The sequence below is a fragment of the Scylla paramamosain genome, chromosome 2 (assembly GCF_035594125.1).
Source record: "Scylla paramamosain isolate STU-SP2022 chromosome 2, ASM3559412v1, whole genome shotgun sequence".
NCBI classification, from domain to species: domain Eukaryota; kingdom Metazoa; phylum Arthropoda; class Malacostraca; order Decapoda; family Portunidae; genus Scylla; species Scylla paramamosain.
Genome location: NC_087152.1, coordinates 13496335 through 13515000, shown reverse-complemented (window position 1 = coordinate 13515000; position 18666 = coordinate 13496335). Strand labels below are relative to the sequence as shown.

Genomic DNA, 18666 nt, shown 5'->3' with positions numbered 1-18666 from the left:
TATTATCAAGTGGTTCTTTGATCAATGTATTTTTTTTAGAATACGAGTATGTGAAAAATGCTTTAGTTTCATGAAATCATTATGTGACATCCATTACAAATGAAGTATTTGCCTGTGGCTGAGATGGGAGGGAACAGCAGGACAGGTGCACGGATAGATGTTCCACTTAGCTTGCTGTTTCGTATTGTTGTTTACCTGCTTTTACCTCCCGGTTGCCGTCCGCTTCTTGCAATCTTAGGTTCCCTTATCCTTCCTCCTCGTGATGACATGTGCGTACTCTACTGCATCACTTTTGTGTGTGTGTGTGTGTGTGTGTGTGTGTGTGTGTTTGTGTGTGTGTGTCAACACAACGCACATATCTAAACATCTAAACTGTTGTCATGGTGGACGAAGAAACACAACCTGTCTGCCTCGTCGGCCTCCCTTCCCAAGTAGTTGCGAGGCGGTGTTATCCGAGGAGTATTCTCAATCCTGTTACCAGGCTGTGTGCAAACCGCAGGAAATGGATGGCCACGCACACTAGCAGCAATCGGTTGCACCCCCATAGTCCAACAAAACAACCTTGCTGAGGCGAAACATGTATACGTCACGGCTGTCAGCACATGGTCATGATAAGAGATCGCCATTTCCCTGTGCATGAACAGGAGGCTGTGTACGAGTATTGCATCTTGAAACATTTAGTGATTAAAATAAGATACCTGAAAGACTTGAGCGACACGCCATGGCAGGCAATGAAAAAAAAAAAAAATTTGCGTTGGCACGCTGCAGTCGTTGGGGGGGAGGGGGCTGGGGTCTGTTCGGTAGCAGGAGATGCGGCATATTTTAACCATTGTATTCCCTAATCGGCACCTGTATCAACGATTAAGGGGCGGGACGGTACCACCGGAGTCGACTAGGCCAACGTGACGCCGACAGTCGTGCACGTGGCTTGGGAAGAATCGGGACAGCGGCCTGGATGCTGTGTTCCTCTTCCCTCGCCTTCACTTACCGGCTTACGAAAAAAAAAAAAAAAAAAAAAAAAAAACCGCAAGCTTTCCCGCTCTCGAAAATCATCAAATTAATTGAAGTTCACCGAGTCTCTACAAGTACAATTTAAACATTTTTGGCCCTGTCGAAGCGCACGGGAGACTGAAGAAGAGACAGGAGATAAACCGAAGATAGACTTTTCGTAAGAGACCAACGCTCACCATCAACCATGAACAGCGTGATGGAGGTGAGTGGTTCACTTGGTGTTGGTTCATTGGTCTACTTTATATTTATACGTAAACATACCTGAGGAGTTAAGGACTTTGAGGTGTGATGGTGGTATGCAGGATTCGCTGGCTCGGGGATGTCTGTCCACAGCACCCCATACACGAGAAAAAATGTGTGAATGATTTTGTGCATTAGATGCGGCTCTGCATAATAATTTTTGCTCGTTTCTTGTACATGCAGCAGTCGAGAAGAATAACAACTAAAGCGGCTGCCTCTTCTCATCATGTTCCTTCTTATCCTCTCCCTTTTTGAGACCTTTTCAACAATCCATTCATAAATGTACCACTTGTCAACACAGATGGGAGATGATGGCTACCGCTGAGTGAGGTCACGGGGTGGGCTGTGGGCTCCTGACCAGGCATGCCCACATGAAACCGTACTGATCTATCTCCTACACGTCTTGCACAGAGTTACCTCGTGTTCCATAGGATGCGGAGTTACTGTGATCACTACTTGGTTCTCCTGACTGCCCGGTATTTGCCCTCGTTTGTGGGTATCAGGCTGAAGACGGAACAATCTCTTTCTTTGATGTCGCGAGAGGTGTGGCTCCCTGGGGACATGAGGTATAACTGCTTATTTCTGTGAAGAAGACTCGCCTTTTCGACAAATCGTAGCCATTGTATTGCGTACAATTTAGTTACAATAGTGTTTTTAGCTTTAGTGTCTTTTTATCTACGTCTTTTAAATTCTCTTTTACCTTGTGGCGCCATATGACCTCTCCTTGTTGTGGCGCCAAGACTCAATCAATGCGTTATCATTGCATATCTTCATAACCAATGCCATTCCATCCTACGTCACTTCTCCATCACCATCACCACCACCACTTCACAATACCACCAGAGCACTGTATATACCACACAATACTACACTACTTAAACATCATCATGTCCACCACAGCACTATAATGAAACATAATTTACAATGTTCTGTTACCCGACACAAGTACAGCAACCAGCTATCTTACCATTCGCTGTTATCCACGCATCGCAGACACATCCAAGGCGTACATATAGACAGTTTACGTATCCTTGCACATATTAACTAGCAAGCAAGCTACAGAATCCGTGCAGGAAGTTCCATTAATACTGATTCGTGTCCTTCATTACCAGACATCATGAAAAGCGCCGCCATCCCAATGACTTTATTAGCCGTAGTCTTGCACGCTTTGTTCTTTCATCAGTTGCCACATCTCCACTACTTTTAAGCATCCGGAGCGAAGTGGTTAATAGGCTCTACTTGAAGCTGCACGGGTTTTTAAGGATGTTTTTACGGTTCGAGTAGCATATTGATAAGATTTCTATAATACTAAGACGAGAAACACTCGTGGGAATCTAGCAAATCATCTCTGTAGGCTTTAAAAATAGTTGTGAGAGAGCGAAGTGTTTCAGAATAAGGGCGCAGGACTACTTTCAGAGGCCAAAGGGATGCCTATTCGGGTTCTCATGAGTATTTTTCCCTACTGATGGTATACAGTAATTGTCAAATTATCACTAGAATCATGAAAACACACGTGAAAAGCCTAATAACTTCTGAAAAATTGTCGATGTGAGACGCTGAAACATTTGAAAATATTATCCTGTGGCGACTGAAGGAAACCAGCATGAGCAGACTCGATCCCCAGTGACTGTACACATTGTACTTACTTCCTCCAGAGAGAGAGAGAGAGAGAGAGAGAGAGATTTCTTTGCATGTTGCCTCTCTTGTCCAAGGCGAATGTAGCAGAAGCAGCACTCTCACACATTAATGTAAAGCAGACTTCATGCCCGCTTCGTTTACAACACGACCAGTGTGGAGATGTCAAGAGAAAATGAGATCGCTGGAACCCGCACGACCTTTACCTTGTTGCTCAGAACATTACCAATATCAATAATTTCCCTTATAACCTTGATTAATTGCTCTTTTAAGTGTTGTAATTTCGTCTTTACCCGTCAGTACCACGACCTTCACTACGACAGCTTCGTCAAACCAACAAATTAGTCGCTTTCCTAAACATGCCGTGACTTTGGATATACCTGGCAGGAAATGTTAACTTTAAGAATGGCGTCCGTACTGCTATGTGGAGGTGGTGCGTCCATGGTATTTCTTCTGTCAGTTTATAGAATTTCCATACTTCTACTCTGCCTCGTCACACATCGTTTGCAACTTTGTGAATGTACGAGTACGTACACCGTGAGACACCGCGGTTTTTTTTTTCTTAGTGTGAAATGAGTATGCAGTGTTGTGTTGTTATGTTGTTGCACGCATTTTAAAATATAGCAAATAAATGGGATGTTATGAATCTACTTGGAGAGGAACTGATCAAGAGTCGAGTACTACCAAAAAAAAACATTTTTTTTTTATAAAGACGTAAAACCTTTATTGTTATAATGAAAAAAAAAATTAGATATAAACAAGGCAACTCTCCACAGGTTACTCAGTCAACAGCACGTCAACAGCTGTCAAATGTTTGTCTGTCTCGGGGCACACTAGGCTAGCGTAAAGGTGTTTCCCTTTGTATTGCAGTGTTTCGTTAATGGAGGGTGTCGGGGTGTCACTTCTGGACAGACTTCTCAGGAGGTCACCGATGAGTAAAGAGACGCGGGGCCGGCACTCGCGTGTAGCATACTCCACCCTGGAGGCAGACACGGTGTCCGTTGTTGACCTGCAGGTTGGTGCGTCCCTGCATGGGGAGCTTCAGCTTGGGCTGGTCGTAGTCATGGGGCGCTGTGTGAACAGTAATTATGCAGTCTCTCTCTCTCTCTCTCTCTCTCTCTCTCTCTCTCTCTCTCTCTCTCTCTCTCTCTCTCTCTCTCTCTCTCTCTCTCTCTCTCTCTCTCTCTCTCTCTCTCTCTCTCTCTCTCATTGTATTGTATTGCTTCATATACGTGTTTGTAGTATGAGTATCACGACAACCTTTTTTTTTTGTGATCTGACATGAAAACACACACACACACACACACACACACACACATGCAGGAAGGTATAGGACACATTAATAGAAAGAATGTTAATAACTTAAGAAGGGAATGTTGATGATGTCATCTGACAATGTTACAGTGGGAAAGAAACGCTAAAAAAAAAATGTCATTTACTGCTGTTGCTATAGAGGTTAAAAATCCTTACATTAGAAGTCGAATTAAATGAAAGAAGAATAGTATGTGTACTCAGTAAAAAAGAGTGGAAATTAGGGTCACCGTCAGATGTAGGAAAATTATGAAGTAAAGTACAAGGCCTGGAAAATGAGGTGAGAGCACGCTGAAAAAAAGAGAGAAAAAAAAGAAAGCAGCTTGGTATTAAGAAAAATGGGAAACAGACGGACAGACAGACAAGCAGACACAGACAGAGGGAGAGATTATCTTCATTGCCTGTAAAAAAAAAAGTAAATGAGTACAGTGACTGTCAGTGTACATAAACTTTCACTAAACCTTGAGGGTCCACTAAATAGTCAATCACTGTGCTGTCTGTCTGTGTGTTTCAGGACGCACAGGTGAAACATGGCTATTATTATTATTATTATTTATTTTTTTAGTAACTTGTTTGTGGTCAGGGATCACCTGGTTTGATTTAGAAAGAGAGAGAGAGAGAGAGAGAGAGAGAGAGAGAGAGAGAGAGAGAGAGAGAGAGAGAGAGAGAGAGAGAGAGAGAGAGAGAGAGAGAGAGACTTCAACTATACAGTTTGTCGATTTCTTTAAGGAGAAACTGAGAAATAGGTAGAGGTTTCATTCTAGAAGGTTTGATTATTTAGATATATACATAAGCAGACAGAATTCGCCCTTTTGCTGCTTGTCAAGTAAAACTCCCGCCTCTTAGCATGTTTTAGGTTAGATTTCGATCTTCCATAAATCTGCAGTGCTTTGTACTTATGAATAAGTTTTTGCATCACTGGTATTATAAGATGAGTGAAGTTATTTTAGGTATACTATAGTATATGCATTTTCTTATTGAGTTTCGTGTAACTGTGATCATTAAACTAAGTCTCTATGAAAGAATACTACAAGTGCTCCCTGAAGTATTGTGTGTAGAGGCTGATATGGAGTGACGGGGCGATCAACACTACAAGTCAACGTATTTCCTCAACTCATATCGCCTCTGTTCCTTTCAGTAGTTATGCAATTTCCTCTTATGATCATAGGTACGTAATAAAAAGACTGCAAATAAAAATAAAAGCAAAATCTAATGTTTGAATTGTCACTTGTGAAGTGCAGTAAATATTGCATTTTTCATAATTACATTTGATGGTAAGGTAACTTACAAACTTTTTTTTTTTCTTTTCTTTATTGATTACCGGCGGCTAGAGTCAAAACGTGTGTGTGTGTGTGTGTGTGTGTGTGTGTGTGTGCAAGCGAGCACGTTTACTCCCACTGTACGTCGCTCTCCTTAGCAATTACGGTTTCTGATAAGCTGAGCTGAACTATTGATAGTATAAACAAGAGGCGCTGATTAACTTGCATATTGGGCTTCGTAGCAGAGAGTGTTGTTTTTTTTTTTTTTTCCATTAAGACTCCCCCCTCCGCTTTTTTCCCTTATATAAGTCATTGTTTATTGCACAAGATCACTACTCCAGCCTCCATAGCGCGCCTCACGCCCCTAGTTGTCGTGGCTACAGATGTGACTCACCAGGATTCATCAGACACCAGGCGACAATTATTCCAACGCGAGTGTGTGACCGCTGATAACGACGCCACCGGGATTTCTCTTGCGTCCTTGGACTCCGTGTTTTATCATCAGCTATAATTAGTAGAACACTGATACCATGTGTCCGTGTACTTTGTAAACATAATTTGATAGGTATCTGCAGGCACATCGCTGTTGAGGAAAGAACTCCAGCGTCTGAGGCGAGGTGCGTTGACACATACGCCCAGACACTACTACTACCCACACTCACCTACTCGCGGCCATGGTCAGTCTGCTATGTTCTTGAGATATTTCACCGTTATGTATAGCTGTCCCTGAGACGTGACCGGCAAGATTTACTATACATTCAATTATAATGCAGCAAAATCATAGCACGTTTAGTTCTTTCGTAAAGCTTTCTTATCGCCACATTAATATGATAATTACCACCCACTGAGTTGTAATCACGAGTAATTAGACATTCATATCTCGCTAATTGCGGATTGTATTTCTTGCTCAACACTTAGGTCTTGTATCACCACCCTTGTTGCGATCTTTGGCCTCACGACTTTCATGGCATGTGTTACATAACTGAGCAAAAAGACACAGGTGCTACAGTGGCTGCCTGAGGACTGTGAACACTATTAGTGAGACAGGAGACATTTTTTCCTAAACCAGTAATTCCTGTGTGCATCCCTGATTTATAACAGCGAGACACGAATAGCGCAACCATCACCTTGTAATACTGAAGAGTGATATAAATCTTCGGTGTAGTTGCGTGTGCTTGACATATACAGATTCACCTCACGGTCACGCTTCACCACGCTCGCCGTCTACTGTAGTGTTGGTTTGAGCAGCGCAGCGCTCCTGTCCCGCGAATGTCTTTCCCTCCTCTGTATTTTCATTAGGTAGGCAAACCGTGACGCTCTGTCTCTCATTTTAGCCTGGTGTATATGTAAATAGGTTGTTGTTGTTGTTGTTGTTGTTGTTGTTGTTGTTGTTTTTGTTGTTGTTTATTCATTCATTCATTCATTCATTCATTCATTCATTCATTCATCCATTTACTCTTGTGTGTGTGTGTGTATGTGTGTGTGTGTGTGTGTGTGTGTGTGTGTGTGTGTGTGTGTGTGTGTGTGTGTGTGTGTGTGTGTGTGTGTGTTTCGAATCACTCCTAAGCCATTGCTCCATAAAAACATTGCAAGCTGTGTAAAGCATCGGGGAGGTGGAGAGAGGCAGAATAAGCAGCGTCACGGAGACTCTGACACAGACCAGAAACTAATCCTCGCAGGTGCTGCCAGGGATGCAGAAGAGACGCCGCCTCCTCACACGTCACATGTTCCATTGATCTCGACAAAACAAACATCCCTCGGGCTGACTTTGGCCCGTCACTGGCCTTCTTCAGGCTTTAGGAGTGGATAATAGTATTAAGTGCTTGGTGTTGAGTCATACCCAATATTATGTCAGTCTTGCAATAGACCGGCTAGTTTTCTATCCGGAGATCCCCGTCACTTCCCCTCCTTCCAGTCATCATGAGCTGTCCAGTCATGCTTGTGGCAGCGTGAAGGTCATGCAAACACGAGGGTTTCATCACCTGTTCACTGTGTTAATGGGCACATGCCCATGTTATTAAATGTTTTATGCTTTCATCAGGACTATCTTCAAAGACCACAGAGATGATCAGTTGAATTCTAGTGGGTGTTTTACCTATTGATGATAGAGGAAATTGGAACTACGAGACCTTGAAAACCCCCAATTAACTACCACTGAAACTTGTTAAAAGTTCCCGTGATAAAACACGGAAATGTTTGAGAAGACGGGTTTCAGTCTTTTAAGTAACAAATTATATGGATGTAATGAGTAAACCAACTTTTTTCTATTTGTGATTTATTTTTGTGGATGTTCGTGAAACGAATTGTGTGGGAAGATAGGTAGGCCTGAAGAAATATGAATAAGAATAAATAACTAAATCAAATAAGGGAACCACAAATATCCCCGGGTTGAACTGCTCTTCTGGTATCGACCCTGAATGTCTTGACATCCCCCTCAACTTTTCTTCATTAACTTCTGCAACATTCACGGTCTTAGATCTAATTTTCAATCTATAGAACACCACCTCTCCTCTACTAAATCTCATCTTCTTTTCTTCACTGAAACTCAGGTGTCTGAGGCAACTGACAGTAAACCCTTTTCTGTTCCTCCTACTTTATCCTCATTTTCAATCCAAAGCTGGATGTTGCGTCATGTGCGCAAGAACTTAGCCTGCTCTCGTGCTCACGCTCTTGAAATCTTCCGAGATTTCTCTTGAATCTTTCGAGTTTTTAAAATCTGGTTATGACTACAGAGTCACTCTCAAACTAAATTTATCTGTGCTGTATACCTCTCAACTCTTCTGACTATAAGAAATTATTTGACTACTTAACTTCCAAAGTGGAGCACATTCTCTCTTCCCTTTTGTGGAGATCTCCATTCTTGGAGACTTCAATGTTCACCACCAGCTTTGGCTTTCCTCTCCCTTCACTGACCATCCTGGTGAACTAGCCTTCAACTTTGCTATCTTCCACGACCTAGAGCAATTAGTGCAACACCCTACTCGTATTCCTGATCCTCTTAGAGATACGCCCAACATTCTTGACCTTTTCCATCCCTCTAATCCCTCTGCTTATGTTGTCACCCTATCTTCTCCATTGAGCTCCTCCGACCACAATCTCATATCTGTATCTTGTCCTATCGCTCCAGTCCTTCCTCAGGATCCCCTTTAGCGGAGGTGCCTCTGGCGTTTTACCTCTGCTAGTTGGGAGACCTACGGAGGTATTTTGTTGATTTTCCTTGGAATGACTACTGCTTCCGTGTCAGAGACCTGTCTCTGTGTGTCGAGCGCATAACAGAGGTGATAGTGTCTGACATGGAGGCGTACATTCCTCACTCTTTTTCTCGACCTAAACCTTCCAAACCTTGGTTTAACACAGCCTGTTCTCGTGTTATGCATGATAAAGAGGTGGCCCACAAAAGGTACTTGAGACTTCCATCACCAGAATCTCATGCACTTTATGTTTCTGCCTGGAACCATGCCAAGTCTGTTCTCCAACTAGCCAAAAATTCTTTCATTGATAAAAAATGTCAAAATCTTTCAAGATCTGACTCCCCTCGTGACTAATGGCACCTAGCCAGAAACATCTCCAATAACTTTGCTTCTTTTTTTCATCCTTTATTTCAACCAGATGGCACCACTGCTATCACATTTATATCTAAAGCTGAACTCTTCGCTCATACCTTTGCTAAAAACTCTACCTTGGATGATTCAGGGCTTGTTCCTCTCTCTCCTCCACCTTTTGACTATTTCATGCTACCTATTAAAATTCTTCGCAATGATGTTTTCCATTCCCTCGCTGGCCTAAACCCTCGGAAGGCTTATGGACCTGGTGGGATCCCTCCTATTGTTCTTCGAAACTGCGCCTCCGTGCTTGCACCTTGCCTAGTCAAACTCTTTCAGCTCTGTCTGTCAACATCTACCTTTCCTTCTTGCTGGAAGTTTGCCTACATTCAACCTGTTCCTAAAAAGGGTGACCCTTCTACTCCCTCAAACTACCCTACTATTGCTTTAATTTCCTGCCTATTTATTTATTTATTCTTTTAATCTATCCTCAACAGGAAGATTTTTAAACATCTATCACTTCACATCCTTGTATCTGATTACCAGTATAGGTTCTGTCAAGGCCGTTCTTCTGGTGATCTTCTGGCTTTCCTTGCTGAGTCTTGGTCATCATCTTTCAAGAGGAAGGTTTCAAGACACCTTTTTTTTTTTTTTTTTTTTTTTTTACTACCGCTTTGGAGCCTATTCGTGGATCGGCATCTCAGTGGGCCTTCTTTTTTTTACTGGATTTTTGTTGCCCTTGGCCGGTGTCCCTCTTACATAAAAAAAAGAAGTAAATAAATAACATTACAGCATAAAATCACGGAAACTAGTACTATTGTCACGTAAATCACAAAATAATGATAACGATAACAACCCTAGCATGCGACGAGAGCATTCAAAAATAAGTGCGTAGCATGAACGCCTAGCAGTTATGAAACTCAGCGTAGCCTCGGGGCGGGGAAGGCGACGCGAGGGTGGCGGCGGTGATGGTGGTGGTGTCTTGACTGCCGTCGCCCGTCAGTGGCTCACGTCCACGGGCCCTAAGTAGGAGACTTTCACTTGGCTTGTGCTGAATTATTACGGGTGAGTCATTATTTTTTGTGTGTGTCTACGTGCATGAGAGAAAAGAGAAGAGGAGACAAAAGGGAAAGAGAAGAGAAAGTTAAAATAAAGAGGAGATTGTTAATAAAGCAAGATGGGACTGTGAAGGAGAGAAAGGAGATTTTAGGCTCCATGAAGGATATGACTACGATATCAGAGAGAGAGAGAGAGAGAGAGAGAGAGAGAGAGAGAGAGAGAGAGAGAGAGAGAGAGAGAGAGAGAGAGAATATTAAAACCAAAGCCACCTAACAACGCTGTGCGGTAGTTTAGAGGCGAGAAGGTAAGACAAGGAACAGAAGGAAAACGTTAGTAACAACACAGTGCAGGAGGAACCCAGTGACGCAATGTAAACAACCACTTTCTCTCGCTCCTGCCAGACGTCTCTCCCAGTTGTCGAAGGAGTTCCGGGTGGAGGGGAGTGGGCTTGTGTGGAAGCGAGTGGGAGACTGAGGAAAGGAGGACAGAAAAGTATGCAAGGTAGGCTAAAAGGTTATGAGAGTGTTGGATGTGTGTGTGCGTGGGGTTGGTGTGTGTGTGTGTGTGTGTGTGTGTGTGTGTGTGTGGCGTGCGTGTGTGTGGGTGTGCACGTGTAATGTCTGGTGAGGGGAAAAAGGGGTAGATGTGATGTTATAGTGATGTGTTGCCATCATCATCACCATCACCATCATTACTACTACTACTACTGCAGCAAATGTAAGGTAAATTAATTAGGTAACACTGCTGATGATAAACTAGTCTGGTCATTTCAGTGGCAAGTGTGGATGTGAAAATACCGTTTTCCCCGCCCCGGTTATGTATACGTGTGTGTGTGTGTGTGTGTGTGTGCGGGTTGGTAGGTGGATGTGAGGTGGGGATGCTTATGTTTTATTTTTGGAGATGCTGTCATAAGATTAGGTATCTGTGACAATATATATCACGATGCACCGAGATTATCAAATTTCTTAGTTTCACCGCTTGAGTAGTTTATTCGGTTCATTAGTGCTGTATTTTTCAATGTCTGCACACACTCGCACGCTCGCACCAACACGCAAACTCTCTCTCTCTCTCTCTCTCTCTCTCTCTCTCTCTCTCTCTCTCTCTCTCTCTCTCTCTCTAAGTTGATATACAGAAGTAGAATCGTATATCTGTTCTTGAAGGAAGCGTTTACGTTTGCGTGTATAAAAGCCAAGCGTTTCATTAATTTCAACCGCGGGGCATTTGCATTCCTGGGACAAGTCTCCCGTAATCATTACAACAAGGTCTATATAGTTACATTGTACGTCTTCAAGTTCCACGCCACACATTTCATCATCATGACTTACATTTCTTGAACTATTTTCAAAGAAAGAAAAAAAAAGTTCGTTGATGCCTTAGAGCAGTCATTCTCAAACTGCGCCGTGGAGCAGAAGTGCGCCGTGACTATTCCTCAAGTGCGCCGCGTAATTTCCATGGATAGGTACACATTACACGTGACTGTAGAGTTGGTGCGCCGTCAGAGTCCAAGATATATCATTAGTGCGCCACTAAGCAACAAAGTTGGAGAACCTCTGCCTTAGAGAGAGAGAGAGAGAGAGGAATGTTGGAAATGGTTCTTTAGGAAATCTTTGTTAGTCTCTGAACACTTTGTGACGCAAAGTAACAGCGCGTTTGTTCATTTGTATTTCCCATTTGATTTTTTTCTTGGAACAAGGATTGTGTGTGTGTGAGTGTGTGTGTGTGTGTGTGTGTGTGTGTTTGCACGGCACAAAAGCGAGCACAACCTCCAACTACTCAGTTATCAGATAAAATGGGCGTCAACACATTCCTGCCAGGTCTTCCCTATCAGATCTAAATTCTGAACTGCTTAACTCGTCTCCTTCCTCATACATTCACCTGAGTGTGAAGCAAAGCAGCCCCATGAAGTGCATTTTTCTCTCCCTCTTTTAAACCTGAGTAAACATAATGATGTGCAGGATTACCAAACTCTTACACCTTATTCACTGGATGTAATGCACGATAATATTCAGCTAAGATTTATACTGCTCATCCAACTCCAGTTACCACCGATATGAAGTTCAAATTTCCGCCCCTTCTACTTTATTCACCCACGCTGATAAATGACATTTATAAGTTTGCCTGGCAACTGTATATCTGGGAACAGTTAAATGTTTTTTTTTTTTTTTTTTTCCTCTTTCAAGGTCTTCTTTTAAGGGCCACAGAGATGAGTAGCTATGTATTTTTCCTTCTGATAATGCAGAATCCTTGATGACTTATCACTAGAATCGTGAAAACACCCTTGAAAAGTCCTTCAAGATTTATTGCAGCCAGACGGAATTAGTCGAGGTAAGACGCCGAAACGTTTAAGAATACCGTCCCTAAAACTACTACTCTCAGTACCCTAAGCGACGGTGTTGATGCGGCTGCTATCCTTTGCCTGAGGATACGTTGTGTGAGAAAGTTGTGGCAGCCTCCTAAAACCTGTGCTGCTCTTTTGGAACCAGATGGGCGGAAGGTTGAGAGGGGGTCGTGGAGGAGAGCTAGACAGGCTGGCTGACTGGCTGGGTGGGTGTCGGGTGGCTGGCTGGCTGGGTAGTGGGGATGGGGAAACTCCGTGCGTGACCTTCCCTCTCGCCACTCATCCTCGCCCTGCATGCTTCCAGGGACCCACCACCACCCGGATGCCAGACCGTACCTAGTGTGCATTTAACTAATACTTGTGTTTATCGTAATGAATGAATCGTTTGGAAATATTCATCTGTCCACTTCACAATGTTATTTTTTTTTGTTATAGATTTTTGTGTGTCTGAGAGAGAGAGAGAGAGAGAGAGAGAGAGAGAGAGAGAGAGAGAGAGAGAGAGAGAGAAAGGTGGGGAAGAATATTAAGTGCTTCCTCCTTGAATCATTTAATGAGGATGCTGGTCACGACTCCCTATGCCCCCCCCCCCCCACACCTCGCCTACTCCGTCTCCTCCACACCTTCGCCTCACCTTCACCCACTGCTCGGAGACACTCAAGGCATCACAACACGACTTTGAGAAAGGAAAACTTTTTTTTTTCTTTCGTTAATTCGGAGCAATTTATTTCTCAATTGTTTCCGTTAAGAACAACCGACAGGGAGACTTTTTTTTTTTTTGTGAGAATATGAGAAAATTAGATGCAGTACGTGTTTAAGTACATCACCATAATATTTGTCTGCAAGTACGGTTTGTCATTATAATCAGGAATCAAATCATCACTTTCATCTGAGAACAAATAACATTATCGACAATGAAGTGTAATTTGTGTGCCTAGTATGAATAGATTAAGGTACCCCTCAGTTTTGGTGCTAAATAATCCATCATGCTTCTGACACATCTAACATTGCAATAAAAGTCACCGGATGTCCTTCGCACGAAACTGATTCAGGTGAAAAGCACGAAAGATCGCACGAACACTAACAGTATTCCCAGAAGTCCGGGTGTTTGAGTAAATGGCAACGTTATTAACACGATGGTGTAGTAATAATAAAAGTAAATAATAGCAAATAGTTAATTTTTCTTTAATTTCTTTATATATTTGAGTTCTCTACTGAGTGCCGCTATCGACTACTGCTGGCGGTGGGTGTTGACAGCAGTGTTGTGTTGGTGTGACGGCCCGGAGGTAAAGGCTTTGGCAGTAACATAATACCGTAAATCAATTAATGTCAATTGTACATTGTGAATTCTCTCTCTCTCTCTCTCTCTCTCTCTCTCTCTCTCTCTCTCTCTCTCTCTCTCTCTCTCTCTCTCGAAACAAATGAATAACACTCAAAATGCAAGAGAAAATAAATAAATAAATAAATGAAATAGAATAAAGGAAGGAGATGGAGGTTACTTGTCTGCTGTGTAATGAATATTTTGTTATGTGTCTGTGGGTGTGTGTGTGAATGTATCATTCTAATGTTAAGTTTTCTTTGATGTCCTTCAGATGGATAACAGAGGGTTTGAGAAGGAGGGCCGGACCATTCCTGACGAAGAGATCCACCCAACAATATCGCCCTCGGAGGTGTGTTGCCCTCTCCCCATTAGCCTGGGGGGGAGGGGTGTTGTGCTGCTGATACTGATGACGTTGATGTTTGTATCAATGATTATAGTGCATTGTTATTGTTGTTATTAATGTTGTCATATCTGTACTCCTTCTTCAGGATGAATACTTGCCACACGACGCGGACTGCCCCTGCGTAGAAAGTCAGATAGAGTGTTCCTGCGACAAAGCTAAACCAGACACTTCGAAGGTGAGGACATGGGGCATACACACACACACACACACACACACACACACACACACACACGAGATGGGGGCTTATAGGTAGTTAGGTTTATAGTGTGAGTGGTGGCATGGGAGATAGGGGAGCAGCGGTATACACACACACACATTGTTTCTTATAGTCACCTGTTCACCTTCATGTTCTGACTGTTAATGTTCACTTTCGATTTTGTAGTTATTCTGGGGGGTGTGTGTGCGTGTGTGTGTTGCTGCAGTGATCACTATTAGGGATCTGGTGGGTGGGGGATAATGCTTAGCGGCGTTGGGTGGATGGGGGGAGGGTAAAGTAAAAGCGACAGCGGTGCCGGTATCAGTATTATTATTACTACCGGTGGTGGTGGTGGTGGTGGTGATACAAGTGTGGCCACAGGCAGTACCGAAAGTTGTTGCTTATCAGTAGTACGGTGATAAAGCGGAAGAGTCGGTGATTGTTTCTCAATAGTATAGTCAAGGTCTAGAGTTTTAGATCGCTACTTGGTGGTGTGTGGAAGGCAGAGTTACAGCAGCTGCTTGTAGTGGTATTGTCAGTGGCTGGCAGTGCGTGCGGGTTTGGTGCTATAGAGCTGTTTATTTCCTCTTGACTTTCTTCTGCAAAACAGGAAGTGTTGCCACTGTATACTAATCCAGGGAATAGATAGGTACATCAGTTGCACAGGTTTTCATTTTCGCAGTAAATTGCACGTTGCATCTGCATCACATACTACTTGGACAGTAATGAAAATATGCCTATAAACGGAGTCTAGGCACTCACGCGGCGGAAGTGAGGCCCCCTATGACAAACCAGGCGGATGTCATTAGTGTTACGTCACGTTGTAGACAGCTGAGGTGGATGCTGGTGGTGTTTTGGTGTTTTTATATGAATATTTTTGTTCGGGGACCTGCAGAACATGGTCCAAATGTTTTGAGCTTGTGCAGGTTACTCACCAACACATGTAAGTTGCCTACACAGGACAGGTGAAATCCATCATGGGCGTAGTGAGCCAGTGTCGACAGCAGTGAGTTCGTGCCAAGTAATGTTTTGTTTTGGATATGTGGAAGATAATCACTGTCTGGCTTGTCACTCTTTATTACCCGATGACCGAGGGTGTGACGAAGTGTAAACTACGAGATGGAAAAATTTTGTATGTAAGGTATTCTGACGTGCCCATGGTAGCACTCGCCGGGTGTGTGGTGCTGCCATTGCGCCGCGGTGCCGCTATGCCGTATTCGAGCACATCATGACAACACTCCCAGACACTTGTATATTCATTGGTGATTTTTCTTTCTCCAGGTTGAGCTGCAGGCGTGGGTCAAACCCAAGGGGTGGATGCTGATAGGGCTGAGTCTGGCCCTCGTTGCTTGGTGCACCATCTACTTCACGCTGTCGGCTCTACAGATGCTCTAGCGGCGCGGTGCAGGACATTTATCAACAATATTTTGCAAGGATCAGTGATTTTTTTTTTTTTTTAGAACCTGTTACTGTTAACGAGAGAAAATAAGAATAAATCTGTCTCGGGTAAATCAAGAATATCTCCTGGAACGTTCAGACGAGCGCGCAGTGTGTCGCAAATGTGTTGTTAACAAGTCAGAGGAGTGCTGACTCTAGTGTACCACGGTGCTATTAGAAAGTAGTTTAGTAAGCAGCCATACACGTAGTCTTTGTTCACCTTCCCTTTTTTTTTTAATAATCAGTAGTGAAGAAAATAAGCAAAACATCAAGACCATGTCACAGCCGGGGGAGCATACCTCACTGGCGCCCCGCAAAGGAGAGAGACTGGTGGCGGAGAAAGGGAGCAAAAAAGAACATTCTCAAGCCCATGGAGACCCGCGAATGGAGGCGCACCGTGACGGCTGCGCGCCAGGGTCATGCTGCTCGCAAGATGGAAAATGTGAAGTGGACAACCCACCCGGCGTGAGGAGCAGCTACGGCTCCGTCGACACAGTAAGTCAATGTTGTTGCTTAAGTAAACATTTTCCCCTTCCTGAAGTCCGTAACAAAAGCAGAGATCTTACAAATATGTTTTTGGTGTGTGTGTGTGTGTGTGTGTGTGTGTGTGTGTGTGTGTGTGTGTGTGTGTGTGTGTGTGTTTTTCCAACATTACTGAAATTAAACAACAATTTAATTACATTGTATGAATGAACCGTCACTGATAAAGTGCAATATTCATGTTTCTTTTCTGTTACTTCCACGAAGCTACATGAATTAGACTGTTTCAATTGATGCACCTGTATTTGTTTTGCTGCGCTGATGCTTAAATATCTGCCATGCCCTGCGTAGCCACAACACCATCACTCGCAAATTTCACTGTTCCTATCTTATATGTGTAGCCTTTTCGAAAACACAAAGGACCGTCACGTGAAGAAGACTTTTCTAGATAATTATAAAGCGGTAGGTACTTTATTTGTTTATTTTTTTAACAGATCGTCTTTTAAATGACATGATAAGCTAAGGTAGACTCCTTAGTAGATCACTGAGCTGATTTTTGAGCGTGCTTTTTCTTATTTTTGAGAGAGAGAGAGAGAGAGAGAGAGAGAGAGAGAGAGAGAGAGAGAGAGAGAGAGAGAGAGTGTGTGTGTGTGTGTGTGTGTGTTTTATCACGGAGTTTGTGATTGATGATATTCAGTACCTTAAATGAAGATCGCGGAGAAGTGGCCGTATACACACATTACCATTGACTACGTACTCTCTCGCTCTCTCTCTCTCACACACACACACTGTCTGTCCCTGTGATACATGTACGTACTTTCTCAGTAACTGTATACACATAGTTATCCTTGTAATGCACCATAGTAATTCCGTGCCTTTTATGTATTTGTAATAATTTTTATTTTACTTTTTTATTTTTAACACATACATAGGCAAGACGCAGAGTATGCATGTAAAGTCAGAGGTATTTATTTATTTATTTATTTCTGGCGCAGGTTAGTGTGTGTCGCTCATGTCAACACCTTTATGCCGGGAACGTCGAAGTTGTCCTTTCTCCGGCTTGCCTCGAGGACCACTTACCCCATCCTGACCCCGCCAACCCCAGGCCAGTCTCCGTGCACCGGCCGTGGGCAGCACGCAAGTGAGATGAACAAGAAATGTTACGTTTTTTTGTTATAAAAATCATGTAATCACTGATAAAATACGCGCGTTACCGTTGTTGATATGCAATATCAAACATGTATTATTCACATTGATAGCCCATACACATACTAAAGACCAAAGATTTGTTCGTAATTATGTAAATCGTTAGAAACTATATTTAAGTATACTGTATTGTATATGAAATCAAAATTTAAATTTGTGTCCTCACACATTTGTATTGTCGCAGGTACGAGGGTTTGTGTGACTGCGGGGCTTCGGTGAGCGGCGGCGTGTGCACGTGTTCCGGAAGAGCTTCACGTAGGACTCTGCAAAGATTCTTTTCCTGCGAGACCCCGTGCTTGCAGAAACTGAAGGTCGCGGCGCTGGTATTGGCAGCCATCATTCCTTGGGTGTTTCTGGTGACATATATCGTCCTTACCAGCATCTGACCTCCATCGGTAGTCACAACCCGTCGCCTGGGCCGTGTTGAGAGTCCCTGTTCTGTCATACTCCGTAATTTCGTCCTGACAGATTGACATCCTGGCAGCGGTCGACCAGCGAGAGTGCTGTGCCTTACTTTGGTGACTCCTATAACCTGCTGTTAAGTGTGTTAAAGTGGCACGAAGACGCGCTGGTTAAGCATACGTAGGTTGTAACTTGCAACAGACCGTGAGATACTTCTTCGCATGTTATCGTAAGATCAACAACAGTAGTAACTGTGGTACTGGATTGCCCGCAGTTTTATATTAGAAAAAAGTCAGTTCGCTTATGTTATTCAGATTTTGTGTACAATCTGTGATGTACGTTGTGTGGGATATTTAGGTTACCCAGTACTGCATTAGTTAATATTAACAGTCGCTGATCAAAAGGTTCGAAGCTTCATTGGTATGCTCACGACGCACATTCTTGAGCCATTGGATGGATTGTCAATAACCTTTGTGAATCCCTGAATCAGTGACTTCCAGCCAGTTAACCAAGAGGGAAAGTTATCTACCGTTGTTCTGCTGATAAAAATAATAATAATAATAATAATAATAATAATAATAATAATAATAATAATAATAAATAGGTAGATAAAACTAAATAAAATAATAAAATGAGGGAATATTTTGTCAGAAAAGCAACACTTTCCTGTGCTTTTCTTGGGTCTTACCAAGTCTTTCAGTTTTCATGTTGCATCATATGATTAAAAAAAAAAAAAAAAAAAAAAAAAAAAAAAAGGCTTGACAGTACGTGACAAATTGCTAGGCGCTTGGTTCTCGTACATCCTCCGAAACTCTTACCGCTGTGACGT

The 18666-nt window shown here is 43.0% G+C and overlaps 1 protein-coding gene across 1 annotated transcript in view; it reads left to right on the top strand.

Moving 5' to 3' along the window:
* Positions 1-18592, top strand: part of LOC135106919 (uncharacterized) — a 20469-nt gene extending 1877 nt beyond the window's left edge. The window contains exons 3-8 of the mRNA XM_064016362.1: positions 3757-3901; positions 13985-14062; positions 14202-14291; positions 15594-16244; positions 17225-17370; positions 17620-18592. Of these exons, the coding sequence (XP_063872432.1) occupies positions 3757-3901; positions 13985-14062; positions 14202-14291; positions 15594-15707 (427 nt within the window). The 3' untranslated portion in view covers positions 15708-16244; positions 17225-17370; positions 17620-18592. The remainder of the gene's footprint in view (positions 1-3756; positions 3902-13984; positions 14063-14201; positions 14292-15593; positions 16245-17224; positions 17371-17619) is intronic.
* Positions 18593-18666: the final 74 nt, after the last annotated feature.